General features: G+C 48.1%; 1 protein-coding gene across 1 annotated transcript; it reads left to right on the plus strand.

Annotated features, from left to right (window-relative positions):
- Positions 1-6,150: 6,150 nt before the first annotated feature.
- Positions 6,151-15,039, plus strand: c9orf72 (C9orf72-SMCR8 complex subunit). Its single transcript, XM_048996447.1, has 10 exons — positions 6,151-6,245; positions 7,153-7,662; positions 8,419-8,514; positions 10,758-10,822; positions 10,947-11,019; positions 11,142-11,258; positions 11,490-11,725; positions 12,304-12,361; positions 12,663-12,772; positions 13,432-15,039. The coding sequence occupies exons 2-10, from the start codon at positions 7,210-7,212 to the stop codon at positions 13,616-13,618; spliced, it is 1,395 nt and encodes a 464-aa protein (XP_048852404.1). The 5' UTR covers positions 6,151-6,245; positions 7,153-7,209; the 3' UTR covers positions 13,619-15,039.
- The last annotated feature ends 2,807 nt before the right edge of the window (positions 15,040-17,846 follow it).

Raw genomic sequence — 17,846 nt, forward strand, 5'->3', positions numbered from 1 at the left:
AGTGCCATTAATGAAACAAAGATCCAAAGGTCTACATTCACATATCTGTCTTGTAGCCACTTATCATGGTTGCAGTGGGAGAGGGACCTTAGCTTAGGACAGGGGGCTGGCGTGCACCCTGTGTGGCAGGCTTTATAAACTCAGTCCACAGGGACCCCCGGCAGCCCATACTGTACCTCCCTCCCGGCCCCCAAGCACACCTATACCAGATGTTCAGCGGCTCTGATTGATTGGTTCAGGCATTAGTGTTACCCACTGAACCACGGTGCCACCTACACTCAAACAGCCCGGAGTAAACGCATTAAGCATTTGTACTGGGGTGCGTTCAATTTAATTCCCAGTCATGACAATAACAGGCTTGAAAGTATAATTACAGTAAACTAGAGAGGCCTTCAAGTGTGACATTTTTCCTCTGCTCCTTTGAAGAGAGGAGATTGCCTTTCATTTCGGGGGTTTAGTATTTTGCAAAATCGAATGAGTCCTAGCAATGACTTCTTAAGTTTTGCAACTTGCCTAAAAATGTAATTATGGACAAATGCTAGCGCTTCTGGCGGCCACTAGACACTTATCTGTCCAAGGAGTGGAGGCACTGTGTCTGATCAAGATTCCCGTGTTTGTGAAGATCAGAAGCCACTTTTGCAGCCATGTAATGAGGCCTGATTGGGGGCCACATGCCCCTTTTGGGAGGGGGGGGGGGGGCACTAATCGGAATGATCTGTTAACACAGAAATCTTACATCATTTAGCCTCTTAGAAAGAGCTTCTGTCCCAGGCAAGTCACATACCAAAATCTTCAGTCTCTTTCCATTTGTACTGAAGTACGGAATTCCTGTTGCATCTAGGGTTTGACAACAGGCTCCATGGTGTAACTGCATTATACCACATATGCATTACTTTGTATTGTAGTGATTCGTCCCTGTCTTCCTTGCATGGTCTCAGGAGTCTCCTTCACAGCATTTTCTGCCTGTTGATGTATTCTCCACCCCCCCCCCCCCCCCCCCCCCCCCCCCCCGAAAAAAAAAATAACCTGGTTTGTAATTTTTGCATCAGTTCCAAGGCCATCACTCACCCCCATACATCTTCAGAACAATTATACAGGAAGTCCTCAGCTTACCAACTGCCTTTTAGTCAAATTTCTGAAAAATAGTACAGTGCATTGATTAACAACAATAATTACAGTAATGATAAAAGGAAGTACTTTCAGGGCTGTACCGAAGCTGACGAACTGCGGAGGCCGTGCGATGTCCTGAGCGTCACAAAGCAGGGCACCCATCACTGTATTTAAGCCGAGCTGGTTATATAATAGGCTTTATGGCAGCCCCTCCCTAAGCACGAGTTGTCCGCGGACTGCCGGCCTACTTACAGAAGTGAAGAACCCAGTGCAGATCCCTGCAATCATGAAGAGATCCCCGCGGAGAGAGGGGAGGTGGGATTTCAGCACCCCACCCTGGATTTGTGAGAAGCGGGTACTGACCACTGACTCACCTACCCCACCTGGATTTGGTGAGAAGCGGTACTGACCACTGACTCACCTACCCCACCCTGGATTTGTGAGAAGCGGTACTGACCACTGACTCACCTACCCCACCCTGGATTTGTGAGAAGCGGTACTGACCACTGACTCACCTACCCCACCCTGGATTGTGAGAAGCGGGTACTGACCACTGACTCACCTACCCCACCCTGGATTTGTGAGAAGCGGTTACTGACCACTGACTCACCTACCCCACCCTGGATATGTGAGAAGCGGTACTGACCACTGACTCACCTCCCCACCCTGGATTTGTGAGAAGCGGTACTGACCACTGACTCACCTACCCCACCCTGGATTTGTGAGAAGCGGTACTGACCACTGACTCACCTACCCCACCCTGGATATGTGAGAAGCGGTACTGACCACTGACTCACCTACCCCACCCTGGATTTGTGAGAAGCGGGGTACTGACCACTGACTCACCTACCCCACCCTGGATTTGTGAGAAGCGGTACTGACCACTGACTCACCTACCCCACCCTGGATTTGTGAGAAGCGGTACTGACCACTGACTCACCTACCCCACCCTGGATTTGTGAGAAGCGGTACTGACCACTGACTCACCTACCCCAACCCTGGATATGTGAGAAGCGGTACTGACCACTGACTCACCTACCCCACCCTGGATTTGTGAGAAGCGGTACTGACCACTGACTCACCTACCCCACCCTGGATATGTGAGAAGCGGTACTGACCACTGACTCACCTACCCCCACCCTGGATTTGTGAGAAGCGGTACTGACCACTGACTCACCTACCCCACCCTGGATATGTGAGAAGCGGTACTGACCACTGACTCACCTACCCCACCCTGGATTTGTGAGAAGCGGTACTGACCACTGACTCACCTACCCCCACCCTGGATTTGTGAGAAGCGGTACTGACCACTGACTCACCTACCCCACCCTGGATTTGTGAGAAGCGGTACTGACCACTGACTCACCTACCCCACCCTGGATTTGTGAGAAGCGGTACTGACCACTGACCTCACCTACCCCACCCTGGATTTGTGAGAAGCGGGTACTGACCACTGACTCACCTACCCCACCCTGGATTTGTGAGAAGCGGGTACTGACCACTGACTCACCTACCCCACCCTGGATATGTGAGAAGCGGTACTGACCACTGACTCACCTACCCCACCCTGGATTTGTGAGAAGCGGTACTGACCACTGACTCACCTACCCCACCCTGGATTTGTGAGAAGCGGTACTGACCACTGACTCACCTACCCCACCCTGGATATGTGAGAAGCGGTACTGACCACTGACTCACCTACCCCACCCTGGATTTGTGAGAAGCGGTACTGACCACTGACTCATCTACCCCACCCTGGATATGTGAGAAGCGGTACTGACCACTGACTCACCTACCCCCACCCTGGATTTGTGAGAAGCGGTACTGACCACTGACTCACCTACCCCACCCTGGATTTGTGAGAAGCGGTACTGACCACTGACTCACCTACCCCACCCTGGATTTGTGAGAAGCGGTACTGACCACTGACTCACCTACCCCACCCTGGATTTGTGAGAAGCGGTACTGACCACTGACTCACCTACCCCACCCTGGATATGTGAGAAGCGGGTACTGACCACTGACTCACCTACCCCACCCTGGATTTGTGAGAAGCGGTACTGACCACTGACTCACCTACCCCACCCTGGATTTTGTGAGAAGCGGTACTGACCACTGACTCACCTACCCCACCCTGGATTTGTGAGAAGCGGTACTGACCACTGACTCACCTACCCCACCCTGGATTTGTGAGAAGCGGTACTGACCACTTGACTCACCTACCCCACCCTGGATATGTGAGAAGCGGGTACTGACCACTGACTCACCTACCCCACCCTGGATATGTGAGAAGCGGTACTGACCACTGACTCACCTACCCCACCCTGGATATGTGAGAAGCGGTACCTGACCACTGACTCACCTACCCCCACCCTGGATTTGTGAGAAGCGGGTACTGACCACTGACTCACCTACCCCACCCTGGATTTGTGAGAAGCGGTACTGACCACTGACTCACCTACCCCACCCTGGATTTGTGAGAAGCGGTACTGACCACTGACTCACCTACCCCCACCCTGGATATGTGAGAAGCGGTACTCGACCACTGACTCACCTACCCCACCCTGGATTTGTGAGAAGCGGTACTGACCACTGACTCACCCTACCCCACCCTGGATTTGTGAGAAAGCGGGTACTGACCACTGACTCACCTACCCCACCCTGGATATGTGAGAAGCGGTACTGACCACTGACTCACCTACCCCCACCCTGGATTTGTGAGAAGCGGTACTGACCACTGACTCACCTACCCCACCCTGGATATGTGAGAAGCGGGTACTGACCACTGACTCACCTACCCCACCCTGGATATGTGAGAAGCGGGTACTGACCACTGACTCACCTACCCCACCCTGGATTTGTGAGAAGCGGGTACTGACCACTGACTCACCTACCCCACCCTGGATATGTGAGAAGTCGGTACTGACCACTGACTCACCTACCCCACCCTGGATTTGTGAGAAGCGGGGTACTGACCACTGACTCACCTACCCCACCCGAAGTCCATTCATTGGGGTCCCTCTTCGTCCAGGATGCATACAGTCTAGAAGGGTTCACTGTGTTACGGCTTTAAGCTAATATCATTTAAATCCGTCTCTTCCGTCAGCAGTCTATGCTTAATAATTCACGATGACAAAACGAAAAACGGGATTTTAATCATTTATTTGAAAAATAACACATGAAACTCACATGGCACAAAAGTATTCTTACTATCGATGCTTGAAATGCAGCTGAGATGCATCCTGCTTCTATCGCTCATCTTTGAAATGTTTTCTGCACCTTCAGAGTTCACAGTTCCGAGTCCACCTGTCCTCTCCATTTCAACTGCTTGGATGTGATTTGGAAGGACATTAACAGTCTATATAAGTTGCCACAGCTGGCAATGCCGAGCAGAGCGAGAGCCAAGCCGTGAAGTCACAGAAATTGGCCGCAGTGTGCAGAGACTTCCCAACTGTGCTGGGTCCTTACTAGCCCAGTCCTTGGCTCATCTCTTTAGCTTATTGGTCATTTTTGCATATTACCTCTCCCTCCTATTAAAATTGAGATACCAACTAGGTCCCCGTCTCCCATGTTGAGAAGCTCTCAGCTTTGATCTGAACTATTTTGGACATCTAAATATCAGCAGCAAGGCAGACATTTTACAGCTTTACAATTAATAAGGGTACAGCAGTGGCTCTGACACACTCGTACTTCAGAAAAAGGAACAACAGGCTTTGTTTAACCTTTTGAGAAGAGAAGCAGGCCCACCTGCCCCACCACGTTACAATACATGGAGTTATTCTGTAAAATAAATACCTTTTGAAACATGACCATACATTTACGAAATATGCCAACTGCATCCTGCCTATCTGTATAAGACGTAGGATTAAATATTGAAAAGAAGAAGAATTTTAATTGAAAGTTATTATTTTTTTTTCCTTTTACTGTTGTTTGTATAAAGAGGCATATGCTGGAAAGGCTTTGAGGGACTTAGCATTCTAGAAGAATCTGGAAGAAAATCTACCGTCCTTATGGGTAGTTTACATTTAGCAGGTAAGCGGTCATCTGAACAAAATTCCTGGCTTTTACACTCTGAGCAGGAGGGGTGAGAGCTTGGTAATGCGTGGAGACCCAGACGGCGCTCAGAGCATCGCTGCAGTGGCTGTTTCCATTACAGTCAGTAATTACCTCCAGGAAGCACGCATCTCATTTGCTCTGAAATGGCCGCACCTCCGGCATGTGAAAGGATAAGGAGGCCTTCGGTCTGAACAGCGGACGGGAAAGCAATTAAACTGGATTTCCAGTGAAACATTCAATCTGCCCCTCAGAAGACGGTAGCTCTTGGGGAACGCTGCAAACAGGGAACCGTCGTGTAATTGGAAGGGTGAAAGAAAGCGCTGGAAATAATCTTCAGATCGTAGACTGCTGTCAGTGACTTGCTTGACATGGTATCAGGCTGGGTTCTGCAGCACGCTTCCGGCTTTGGGGGACCCGCACAAGCCTTTTGGCGTGTGTGGAGCTCGCATGTTCTCTCTGGGTCATGTCAGGTTCCACTGGGCACTCTTGCTACACTCAAACGCGCAACTGCTGAGCTGCAGGTGCTTTCTCTCTCTCTCTCTCTCTCTCTCTCTCTCTCTCTCTCTCTCACACACACACACACACACACACACACACACACATACATACAACACACACTTTCAGTGGCCAGTTTAACATGGAAGGTTCAGTATTTCATTAACGGGACGACCTGAATGGCTGAGATCCCCGATCCCAGTGGTTTTTGAACGTGGTGTGAATGGATCCAGCATCCTGCATGTCAGACACAGCCTCCCACTTGGGATTCTCACACACTACAGCATCTAGATTTAACAGAAAATGGTGTGACGGAGGAAAAGCCCCCTAGCGCTTGGTCTATCCCTATGGAGGCTGATAATGAGAGCACGCCACGATTGCGTGGAAGAGACATGCTTCCACATAGCGCCGTATGTTTCCTGTCAGACGATGCCAGCGGCCGGCAGGGGGCGACAGCGCCGCGGCTCGTATTTATTTTTTGGGCTGTGACGTCACACCAGGAAGTGTTGCGGAAATGAAGGGCAAGGACGCGCTGTTAACGGTGGAAAAAGCGAACTGGGCTATTTATCCGGTAGTTTTACGCTGTAAGTACCATGACATTCATGACATTCCAAACTATAACAGTCGATCGCTCGAGATGTTTTTGTTAAACGTGTTCGTGTGCCACCTCAGCAATACTAAAGCCGGAGATGCCGTTACTTTCGTGAAGCGGCTTAATTGCTCCTCTTAGTGTTAAACAGGTAGCTAGTCAAAATAAAGCAGGGATTTTTATTCGATATCCAGTCAAGTGAAGTTCCTGAGGTTTATGTGCTTCACATGCATTGAAAATGCTGTTTAGATCCAGGATATGTGCATGCATATATGCAGGCATACATTTCTTCTTATTATTTAAAAGATCCTAAAGACACAATGCAACACGTCCTTTTACGGCCAGCATGGTAAGCAGAAATGGAGCAGCCGCCTGTTGGCTTGTGAAGGCGGTCTGTCCACGCCTGCATAGTGTCTGGAGATGCCGCACGAAGTAATGCTCTCTCTTTGACTAAAGTATATATAACAGGACAAGCATCTTGCGGAAGATTTACAGACTGAGCTACAACAGCTGCAGTCTAAGCAGCTAAAAGTCTCTTGATTTTGTTTTCGAGTTTAGTGAATGCGAGCATATCGCCATTGAAAATGCTCTAAGAAGGTTCAAATGTGAGATGTATGGCAGTGATATGGCTGCCAAGACTGGCTCGATTTTCTTTCTTTCTTTCTGTATTAATTATTACATTATCCTACCAATTTTCTTATTATGTTTCATATGTTACACTTCTTTAATTATATATAGAAATTGGTGTGTTTGTGTGTGTTTTAGGTGTTTTTGTGCAGTTGTGAAGTGTGTAGTCTGTAACTACAAGTAGGGGGGGGGGTGTGACCCCCCAATATTTAATTTGCATTCATTTTTGTCCTCCAGGATATTAGAAATGTAAACATTTTTAACCCCATCCCCAGAGACAGCTCAGCGTGGAGATTCCCATCCAGAGGCAGGCTCCAGACACCCCCCAGGAGATGTCGTCGGGCTGCCCCCCGCAGTCCCCGGCCGTGGCCAAGACGGAGGTGGCGGTAGATGGGTCCTGTCCCCTGCTGGCCGCCACCTTCGCCTACTGGGACAACATCCTGGGGCCACGCGTGCGGCACATCTGGGTTCCTCGGGGCCCCCCAGCGCTGGCAGTGCATCTGGGTGACGGCGATATCACCTTCTTGGCCAACCACACGCTGAACGGCGAGATCCTGCGCAGTGCAGAGAGCGGTGCCATCGATGTCAAGTTCTTCGTGCTCTCGGAGAAGGGCGTGGTCATCGTGTCGCTCATCTTCGACGGCGAGCTGAAAGGTGACCGCAACACCTGCGCCCTCTCCGTCATCCTGCCGCAGGCCGAGCTCGGCTTCTACCTACCGCTGCACGCCGTCTGTGTGGATAGGCTCAAACACAGCATCCGGAAGGGCCGCATCTGGATGCAGAAGGTAGGGCTGTCCCTGGTCATGGCATCGTGGTCACAGCTAACTCTGTGTCTTGTGCACATTCTGGAACACTAGCGCTAACATCGGGGTCAGCCTCACAGCTGCACAGGTCTGCTAAGCCTCATATATCCTTTCAGAGTGATTAATGGAGACTTTGTGTTATTGCTCAGCAAGTAGAGCATTGTGCTAACGATGCAACGGTCAAAGGTTCGAAGCCCAGGGATCACAAATAAATTGTAGCCCTTCCCTCTACTGCAAGTTGCTTTGGATAAAAGCATCAGGCGATTGAGTAAAATTGCAATTTATGCAAGGATGTGAAAACTGACAACCGAAACAACATTAGCAACAACAGTTAATACCATTTAGAGTTAGTGATTGACTAGTAATTTGAATGGTCCCCATGTATATGTATTATAATATATTATAGTAAACGTACAGTGTAGCTGTACTGGAATGCCTGGATGCCCTCTAGTGCAGGGAATGGTGAATTACACTTGTTTGTGAGATAATCTGTGAGGTAGATGAATGTGCCCCGAACGGAGGGTCTATCATTCTCACGGGTGTCTTAGCGCTCTGGGTCAGAAGGATGGAAGTCGTCGCGATGCTTTAGCTCAGGTCCTGGGTTCACAGCTGGCTGTTACCGTCTTGCCCTTGCTCTGGCGTGATTCTTTAAAACTGGGTGTGCAGGGCACTTTAAAAAGCTGCTGATGTTGCGTGGTTGCCGGGGTAACCGGCTACTGACTGTGATTAATCCCCCAGGGTTACAACATCGTGTCGGTGCTGACGTCGGAGATCGTCCCCATTATGGAGCTGCTGTCCTCCATGAAGACCCACAGTGTCCCAGAGGACATCGATGTGAGTATTCGCTTCTCATTCTGATAGGAAAACCTTTTATTTTAAACCCATTTATTTTTAAATAAACCTGTGCTCATACCATGTATTCCTACAGCCAGAGGTTTTCGGCTTAGTAGTGATGTGTATATCGGCTCTGAAGTCGTCCAAATCCACACGCACACATACATCATCCACCCGCCACCCGCCCAAGCCACTTACCTGCTCCGATTTGGAGACCTGTACCTGATCACACAGTACCAGTGTTTCTTAGTGGGATGTACGTAAGCGTGATGATGTGGTGTGATGTGGTGACGTCTGTTAGGCTGGTGTTCAATAAATACACATTCATTTCAAGTAAAAGTTTTTCCTTTTTGGTAAAATAAAACTAGCAACAGGTATTTACCCAAATTTCTTGAATCCCTTCAAACTACAATCCTTACTGTCACTGCAGCTTCCCAAACACAAACAGTTTAAACGCTAGTAATAACGTTTGACCGTAATAAAGCTTGACGCGTTCAGCGGCCGAAACAGATACTGCTGAGGCTAACTGATTATCTTTTCAGAATAAAATTCTGCATGTCAATGAAACTTCCTAAATACAAACAATTAAAAATACTAATACTGTGTCACATATGACAAACCCGGCAGTTGACTCGACATGCTTAACTAGTTCACAAAATCACTCCCCCACGTAACTTTTCTGCCCAACCATTTTTTTCTTTGTTTTTAATTCTCCTTATTTGATTTTCACTCTGACCTTTTTTTGTCTCCGTTGCTGCTTAAGACAAATGGACCCACAATGAGAGGCTAGTCTGCTAATTCGTATCTGATATAAAATGAAGCTTAAAATATGTTCACGTTTCAGAGAATGTAATTAATATTTTGTTCATTTTTGGTAAATATGACCTGCCTGCAACCTGAACGAATGTTAAAAGAATGCTAAGGTTTATGTCTTGGGCCGTCCAATTGGCAGATTGACCTGCCGTACATGGAGCGCCCCCTGTTGGGGTGCCGGAAGACGACGGGAATTTGTTATTGTGACTTATTCACCCATGTGGTACTTGACTGCTTTGGTTTGATCTGAAGTGGTACTTAATCCCAACATCTGAGAAACGCTGAATGAAGGGAATCCAGGAAACCGTTTTCAGTCGAAATAGCAATTCGATAAGGATTTTTTAAATTTATTTTCATTAACACCACGATTGCCACTGAGGTCGAAGAGTGTCAGACACGTGGGATCGTGCTGCAGACTGCGTATGATAGGGGCCACTGCTCAGGTCCAGTGTATCGCAGAGGTGGACAGTTCTGGTCCAAACAGTAAAAGTTCAGACCAAGATTTTGTTCTAGCCAACAGACTGGGACTCTTTATACTCACCTGGTTGGTTGTACGTTCTGGACGTGAACATCTCTTGTGTATCGTCTTACCTTTTGTACGTTATTTGCATGCTGACTTGAATTTCCTTTCTCAGTCCATGTGCACATCTTCAGTGCTGTCTCTGTTATCCCCAAGATGAATGTTAGGCTTTTTTAAATTCAGGTTGCAGTATAAAGGCGGAGAATTTCCTGGGGTAATCCTTTAAACCGTACTGCAATAACAGGGTACAATCCTAGGCTTACGGGCTACTTCCCCACACAGATGTATGCATTTAATTCAATTGATTTATTACAGTAAATAGTAGCTGTTCCTGGTTGCTTGTTTAACTGGAGGCTTGCGATTAGCTTCAGCAGTGGAGAGATTGCTATCGGAAGGTGGGGGTCTGAGTGAGGAGGATTTCGCGTGCGACCCGCTCAGAGATCCGGCGGTTACCCTTGGTTACTGACTTGTGTGCACTGTGTGCAGTGTGTGTACTGTGTGCAGTGCCACTTTAGCACCCTGCTTACACTGCCTACTGCTTCTGGGTGTGCATCTCAGCCTCCTGTTCCACAGGAGAGTCCGGCCTCCTGTTAAATTTGTTCAGGCCAGGGTTGGATGTTTAACGTCTGCATGTTGCTAGAAGGTTATTTAGTGTTCAGCTAAACACGCCTTAATGCCTTGTGTGGTGGCATTTCTTTGGTCCCGTCTAAAATGTTCCAAACTAACTGCAGATTATTTTTATTGACGAATGCGGGCTAAACTGTAACTTTGAACTCCACTTAAACCCCTGGAGACTGATCTTTGCGATGTGTTTCTGCTTGACCTTGTCTAATGTTTGATGCTTTAAGCTCGTCTTATTATCATTGTTTTTTAATAATTCATTTTATTTATTTATTTTGGTATGTTTCAGATTAAGGACACGGTTCTGAATGACGACGACATCGGGGACAGTTGTCATGAAGATTTCCTGCACAAGTAAGATGCCTGCCTCCCTTAACGTGCTGTCAGGCTCCCACACTGCCTGTTTACTGGCTCACTGGGGCCCGGGGCAGGATAGATGCTTGCTGGGTATTAAGTCTGTCCCTCTTCTCTCTGGCAGAGCCATCAGCTCTCATCTGCAGACCTGCGGCTGTTCAATGGTGGTTGGGAGCAACCCCGACAAAGTCAATAAGGTACGAGTGCAACACTGCCCTCCACTGTATAAAACGTCTGTTGCCGGGTACAGCTATTCCTGGGTAGCTTTTTCTCTCTCTCCTGCCCCCGAATCTCATGCTGGTAACCGTCACCCCCCCAGATCGTCCGCACACTGTGCCTGTTCCTCACGCCGACCGAACGCCGGTGCTCCCGACTCTGCAAAGCTGACGGCTCCTTTTCCTACGACACCGGCCTCTTCGTTCAGGGTCTGCTCAAGGTAGGCTGTCACGCGGCTGGGCTGGGGAGTCTGTACAGTGTGTGTGTGTCTGTGTGTCTCGAGCCTCCAAGGTCTCCTCTCTTCCTGTATCTTCCGATGTTCTTTCTTTCCTTCCCTTTGTGTGTCTTCTCTTTATCTCTGTATCACGAACCATTTAGTACAACTTATGCTCCTCCTTGAGGCAGCGTGAAAGGCGCTATAAAGACAAACACTGAATGGTTTGGCCGGCAGGACTCGACGGGCAGCTTTGTGCTGCCCTTCCGGCAGGTGCTGTACTCGCCGTTCCCCACGACGCATATCGACGTGGACGTCAACACGGTCAAACAGATGCCGCCGTGCCACGAGCATGTCTACACGCAGCGGCGCTATATGCGGGCCGAGCTAGGCGCACTCTGGAAGGCGGCCGGCGAGGACGACGTGCTGCCCGACACAGTCATCCACACCGACGAGACCTTCACACCCGACCTGTACGTGGCCCCCGCCGAGCCCCCGCCGGTCCCGTCTGCAGTTTGCCGGGCAGGGAGGTGCAGCTTGCTAAGCGCACCCCAGGAGCTTCCACCGCCACTGGCCGCTTCAACCCGATAAATCAGTGTTTCCCAAGCAGTTCCACAGGGACCCGCAGGTAGTTCATGCTTTTGCTCCCTCCCAGCTCATGGTAGGGAGCAAAAATGTGGATTCTGGCAGGGAGTTTGGAGGGAGCAAAAACATGGTCTGACTCTGCATCCCTGAGGACCGGATTGGGAAACTCTGTAATAAATCATAGAGCTGGTTAGCTGGACCAACCAAATAAGGTGTGTAAATCAGCAGAGGGGCCGAGAACGGACTCGACAGCCGCTGTTATGATGTGTTTTTTTGTTCTAAAAGAATCAATAATTCTGAAAAAAAACCTTCTAGAGATTCTAGGGTAAATTTATACTAACCCACGTTACATCTTACTTGGATTGTTCAGAGGAAGTCCGTCGTGTTTCCCATGGTAGGAAATTGCATCAGAGGCGGCTTCATTTTCGTGTAAGAACCTTTAGATGACGGTCTTTGTATCTTTCAGGAACATTTTCCAGGATGTCATGCACAAGGACACCCTGGTGATGGGCTTTCTGGACGAGGTGAGGGCCAATGGGGGGGGGGGGTTGGCTGGACATCTTTTCTGTGTTGCTCCTCCCCTCTCATATATAACATGTCCCTTTCCTGATTAGTCTACCAGCTATAAGTCCCGCCCCCTCATTTCAGTAAGCGGTACCCTTTTCTATTTGGCCACGCCCACCTTCAGTAGACTCCAATCTTATTCTTATGTCCCCATGACCGTAGCTCCACCCCTTCCCGAGTGTCCTGACTCCGCCTTGATTTTTGATCCCATTCGTGATTAGCTGTCACTGCTGTCACTCACATTGGGCTCACCCCTCATAGGTGTTCCTGCTGAAGCCGGGCCTATCGTTGCGCAGCACCTACCTGGCCCAGTTCCTGCTGTTGCTGCACAGGAAGGCCCTCACGCTGCTGAAGTACATCGAGGACGAAACGTGAGTCGTAGCCTGTTTCCTCCTTTCAAAAGCAAACTCGACCTGCACTTGTGGGTCTTTTAGTGTCACATGTAAAGATTATTATTAGTATTACAAAACACAATTATAATCATTTTTTTAAATTCTGATTGTAAGTTAAATCTTGTACAACTCTTACATGCCTCTCCATCATCTGAGACTATCCACAAATAACCGGTCTACAGCTAACAAAACTAACAGTGAAAACAATATATCTTTAGATTTCATATTGCCTGGTCTGTTAAAGAGGGATCCTTTCTCTGTTGCTAAGTCATAAACACCCAGAAGATGGTCCTGAGTATCTGAGGATGGCAACTAATGTAAAGAAAATGACATCATTGTGTGATTTGGGGTGGGGGTGGTTACCAGTCAGGATTGAAAAATATCCACGAACAGTCTCTCAGTGTGAGCAGTTACTTCACTTCATTTACAGGTTGACTGTTGGATTCATTTGTCTTCTTTTACACCTGTTACCTAGGTTCAGGCGTGGAACAGGCGGCCATACACATAACTGTGTCAATGTTTCTCCCAGAATAACACACATTTGGCAGTGGGAGGGGTGGGTGTGGTTGTATTTCAGCTTTGTGTGTAGGAGAGCCATGTTGTGGATGCTGACAGGTCCGCTCTCCGTCCCTCTGCAGGCAGAAGGGGAAGAAGCCTTTTCGCTCCCTGCGCAGCCTGAAGACCGACCTGGACCTGACCTCCGAGGGCGACCTGAACATCATCATGGCCCTGGCCGAGAAGCTCAAGTCCGGCCTGCACTCCTTTGTCTTCGGGAAGCCCTTCTACACCAGTGTCCAGGAGCGCGATGTGCTCATGGGGTTTTGAGGTTTCCTGCATCCACGGCCCCCACCTGGCAGGAAAGACCCGGATCCTCCAGTACTATATGAGTCTTGAGCAGTTTTTCCCAACCCGGTCCGGGGGAGCCCACAGACAGTGCACGTTTTTGCTCCCTCCCATCTCCTAGCTAGACAGTCCACATTTTTGCTTCCGGGAGTTGGGAGGGAGCGAAAACATGGACTGTCTGCAGGTCCCTGAAGACGGATTGGGAAACACTAGTCTTGGACTTGGCTGGCACTTTGACTGTAGGGATACCCATCACATGAACTCCCCCTGGGTCCTACGGCCCTCCAGTTCCTGGAGCTAGGCTTTGTTCTGCCCTGGAGTGGAAACCTGACCCCTGTACAGGTGGAGGTGGACATTTCAGTGATGAGGAACCCCACCGCTCCAAGTAACGTGTGGTTGCCAGATTGTGTGAAGTCATACTTTCAGTGTGATCGTTTCAAACTCTCGATGTTTAAAGGAGCTGCCGGTCTTTGATCTACTGGTGCTTGTCTCCGCGGCGTCCGATCCCCTTTGTTTCATAAGAGTCAGGCTTCGTTTTATAGCTGTAATATGTAATGCTTATCTCCATGTATTCTGACTGTGTATATTTGTGTGGTGTCACATGAGTTGCTGCTTCAGAGGTGAAAGGTCATGTGCTGCGTACCACCATAGAACTCTCACAGATGCTCGAGGATTTCAGGCCGAAGTTCTGCTGTTCTTCCTGGTGTGAAGAAGAGGAGTCCTGGTTCAGCCCTGGAGGCCTCACTTCCAAAAGATATGCAGGTGTCTTCATGAATCATCAGCTGTGATGAGCGAAGGGCCTGGAAGTACCTTCAGGTCCGTGTCAACATGCGAGCAGCGGTTGGGCTTTGAAACCGATCACTGACGACGCTGCATCCCAGGCAGCAGGAACGGCGTACGTAAAGGTGTGTGTGTGTGTGTGTGTGTGTGTGTGTGTGTGTGTGTGTGTGTGTGTGTGTGTTTCAATGCCAGTACATACGGTGTCTGAACAGAATGTGTTTTTTGTGAACATACCTGTGGAAAGATGTACTGGAAAGGATAGCTGAAGAATTACGTCGCAGTGCAAACTCGCTTGCTGCAGTATGAATGCCGTAGATCCGCAGAGCCGCTTAACACCGTACCTTACATTAGTTCTGCAGCACCGGCATTCATCACCATGTGTGATTTATCTTTCTTGCATTATTTAAACGATTGCCTTGGTTTTCATCTGTTGATTCGCATCCCGGGCATGTTTGGTTATTCTCAGGTATGTAATTACATTTTAAAACCTGTTGCTTGGTTAATCCGTTTAATTACCAGTTTCCATCTCGCCCTCCACCATGCGCATGCCTCGGATTAACTACCATATATTGTGGCTGTATTTTTACACTGGAAAAGTTTCTTAATAAATGGTTTAATTTAAAGGTTATCTGTTTATTGTTAATGTTTGGCTTTGGACTATTGTGAGTCGCCCTTTTCAGTGTGGTCTGCATTTGTAACTTGTGTAATTACTTTAAGCTGGATCTAAATCAGAATTACTTTATTAATCCCCGTGGGGAAATTCTCTACATTTGTATTCTAAGTGATGAAATGCTGAAATGACCCTGAACAACCTTGCATATTCTAGGAATCAACATGCCCACCCAGACTAGGGAAATCTCTCCTGCCTTTATTTTCAGTCCCATATGTTTTTTACCCCCAAAATTACCCCCGTGACTCATAAGAGAGGCCTGCTGAATTGCAACGACATGTTTTGGGAACACCTGCCTCCTCGCCGTGCTGGGGGTGGGGGGTCTGGCCCCCCTGCTGTCATTTATATGGAGCACAGATGGGCTTTTCGTGGCGGCTCCGTTCCCAGGACTAAACCCCCGTCCGAGACCCTGATGCAGTCCTCTGGTTTTTCGGCCATTATAAATTGTGTTCCCCAGCCAATCCCAGCAGCCGCTGGCCTGTCTAGTGCAACATGCTCACTCAGACGTGAATTTACTTAAAATGCCTTCTCGACTCACTCTCACCCGATTAAATGCTCTTTGACTCATCTCCGGTTGGTCTTCAAAATCAGGACCTTCACACGTAGTTAGTCACCAACTGAAATGCCATCCAAACACTTGTAAATCAGTTTTCTCCCTCAATATACTTGCTATGTGTAGATATCAGGCGACCTAATAACTGCATGATTGTTTTATTATTATCTGACATTGAGTGGTGTGCCTGTGCTTGGCCACACTGGTGCAGTTCATCCTTTTGACCACTAGTGGGCAGTGAAAATGGAGTTATGTTACATAACGTTAGACTGGTCAGGCTATCAAAATATTGAAATATATTCATAAATATATTCATGGAAAGATTCGTTCACAAACAAAATTAAATGTATTACAATCATATCTTGCTCTTGGTTGTTTACGAAAGAGCTTGTAAACCACTTGCAAAGTGATGGGTCAGTAGGCATGCTCAGAAATTAATTATAATTGGGCATCAGTTATTGCTCAATTATAATGAATACATTGCTAGGTAGAAGTAATATCTAAATTTTGTTTTGTAATTGTAAGTGAATCTTTGTTGGGATATAAACATTGGATATAAATGTTTTCTTAATATCTTATTTAAATACTAATTTGACTACAGCACTGTGTTGCTTTGCGAAAACATGTTGAAGGCAATTGTGGAAAAAAATGAAGCTGTGTGTGAAAGACTTTGTGAAGTTGTCTTATTTAATTAGCCATTTAGAGAACGTTGTGCATAGATAGACAGATTCATCGAGTGTAGTGTGTGTGGTGATTTCTTAATGAGCGTATGTGCACTGAGTACCTCTGGTGTAGTTAAATCTAACCTTTGTAATGTTTTTATTGTGCAGGATGTGATTGTTGCCAACTGTGCCCTGCAAATCCCTGTATGATATCAAAGTGCTGAGTGCCTTCACAAAGCCTTTGATCAGTCTTCATCGATAGTGACATATTTACTGATTTATTATACAACTGAAGGATTCGCAAAGGATTGCAGAGTAGGTGTTGAAAGTATTTTGGAAGTACTGCTGGGTTTGAAAGAGTCTTTAAACATGAGAAATTTATGAAAATAGTAGCGTGGGAGACATTTTTATGTTGTTTTTTATACAACCAAAATTTCAATTTTTTGACGTAGTTTTAGAACTTCTTGTGCAATTCCATATGTGCCACTAGGTGGCAGTGCTTTCCCGCTCTTCACTGGTATATGCTTTTGCTGGTAGCCTGCTTATCGGCCCTGTCGGTGCAAGCGGAACCAAATGTAGCCGTCGTTTCATGCGAATTAGGAGCTCCTTTCCTCTGGGCTGTCAGAAATCTGACGGAGGAATCCTCTGGTAATATCAGCAGGTAAGCCTGCATTCCACCTGTTGGCCTGTGGTCACCTGTCATGTGACCTCCTGCACTCCAATCAGGAAGCTGCACGCAGAAAAGTACAGATAAGTGTGCATCTTCTCCAGTCCCATTGTTGCTTATAATTGATCTTTTCGCATGCATGTATGTGAAGCTTATGACATGGCATCTGCCTCCAAATATCAGAAGACTCCAGCCGATTCCTCCCCAGTGTGTCAACCCCCCAACACCGGCCAGTCTGAAGTCTCCCTCATCACAAGGCTTGGGTTGCAGACTTTAGCTCTTTAGCTCGTCTAGACTGTTGCATCTCACCGTCGGCTTTTCCCTTATGTTCTCTCAGATCCTCTGTCTGAATCAGAGCCCCGTGGCCCATCTGCTGCTTAAGCCCTGTAACACAGGAGCTTCTCACTGGGTTGCCGTCTCCGCCCTGCTCCCCAGCGCCGCCGCCTTCGAGCTCGTCCTTCCCGGGCCCGGCCCAGCACACGGTAAATCAGTACCCTCGAGATACCTCTTCCCTCTCTACACCTTTCAGACGATGCTGTGATGTTTGACACTTTGTTCTTTAATACAGCTGTCCCGCTAGTGCAAGAAGCTTCCGGCATCTGTCAGAACTATTGAGTATTCCCTCTTTGTTTGGCTGAAAGACTCACTTCAACTGGCACAAAAATAAGATGTTCTTCCAGTGTTACCTCAGCCGTCCACAGCACTAACTACTAATGTATGTCAATAACCTGAATCCCCGCTGCCTGCCTGTCTGCCTCTGCGTCTGTCTGGCTGTCTGTCTGGCTGTCTGTCTGCCTGCCTGCCTCTGCGTCTGTCTGCATGCCTGCCTGTCTGTCTGCCTGCCTCTGCACCTGTCTGCTTGCATGCCTGGCTGCCTG

The sequence above is a fragment of the Brienomyrus brachyistius genome, chromosome 25, assembly GCF_023856365.1.
Source record: "Brienomyrus brachyistius isolate T26 chromosome 25, BBRACH_0.4, whole genome shotgun sequence".
Lineage (NCBI taxonomy): Eukaryota > Metazoa > Chordata > Actinopteri > Osteoglossiformes > Mormyridae > Brienomyrus > Brienomyrus brachyistius.

Excerpts from the sequence above, each read along its gene's own strand:
- c9orf72 (XM_048996447.1), top strand. The coding sequence starts at position 7,210 with ATGTCGTCGGGCTGCCCCCCGCAGTCCCCGGCCGTGGCCAAGACGGAG. Across the intron at positions 8,515-10,757 it reads GTGTCCCAGAGGACATCGAT|ATTAAGGACACGGTTCTGAA; the intron begins GTGAGTATTCGC and ends GGTATGTTTCAG. Across the intron at positions 10,823-10,946 it reads CATGAAGATTTCCTGCACAA|AGCCATCAGCTCTCATCTGC; the intron begins GTAAGATGCCTG and ends TCTCTCTGGCAG.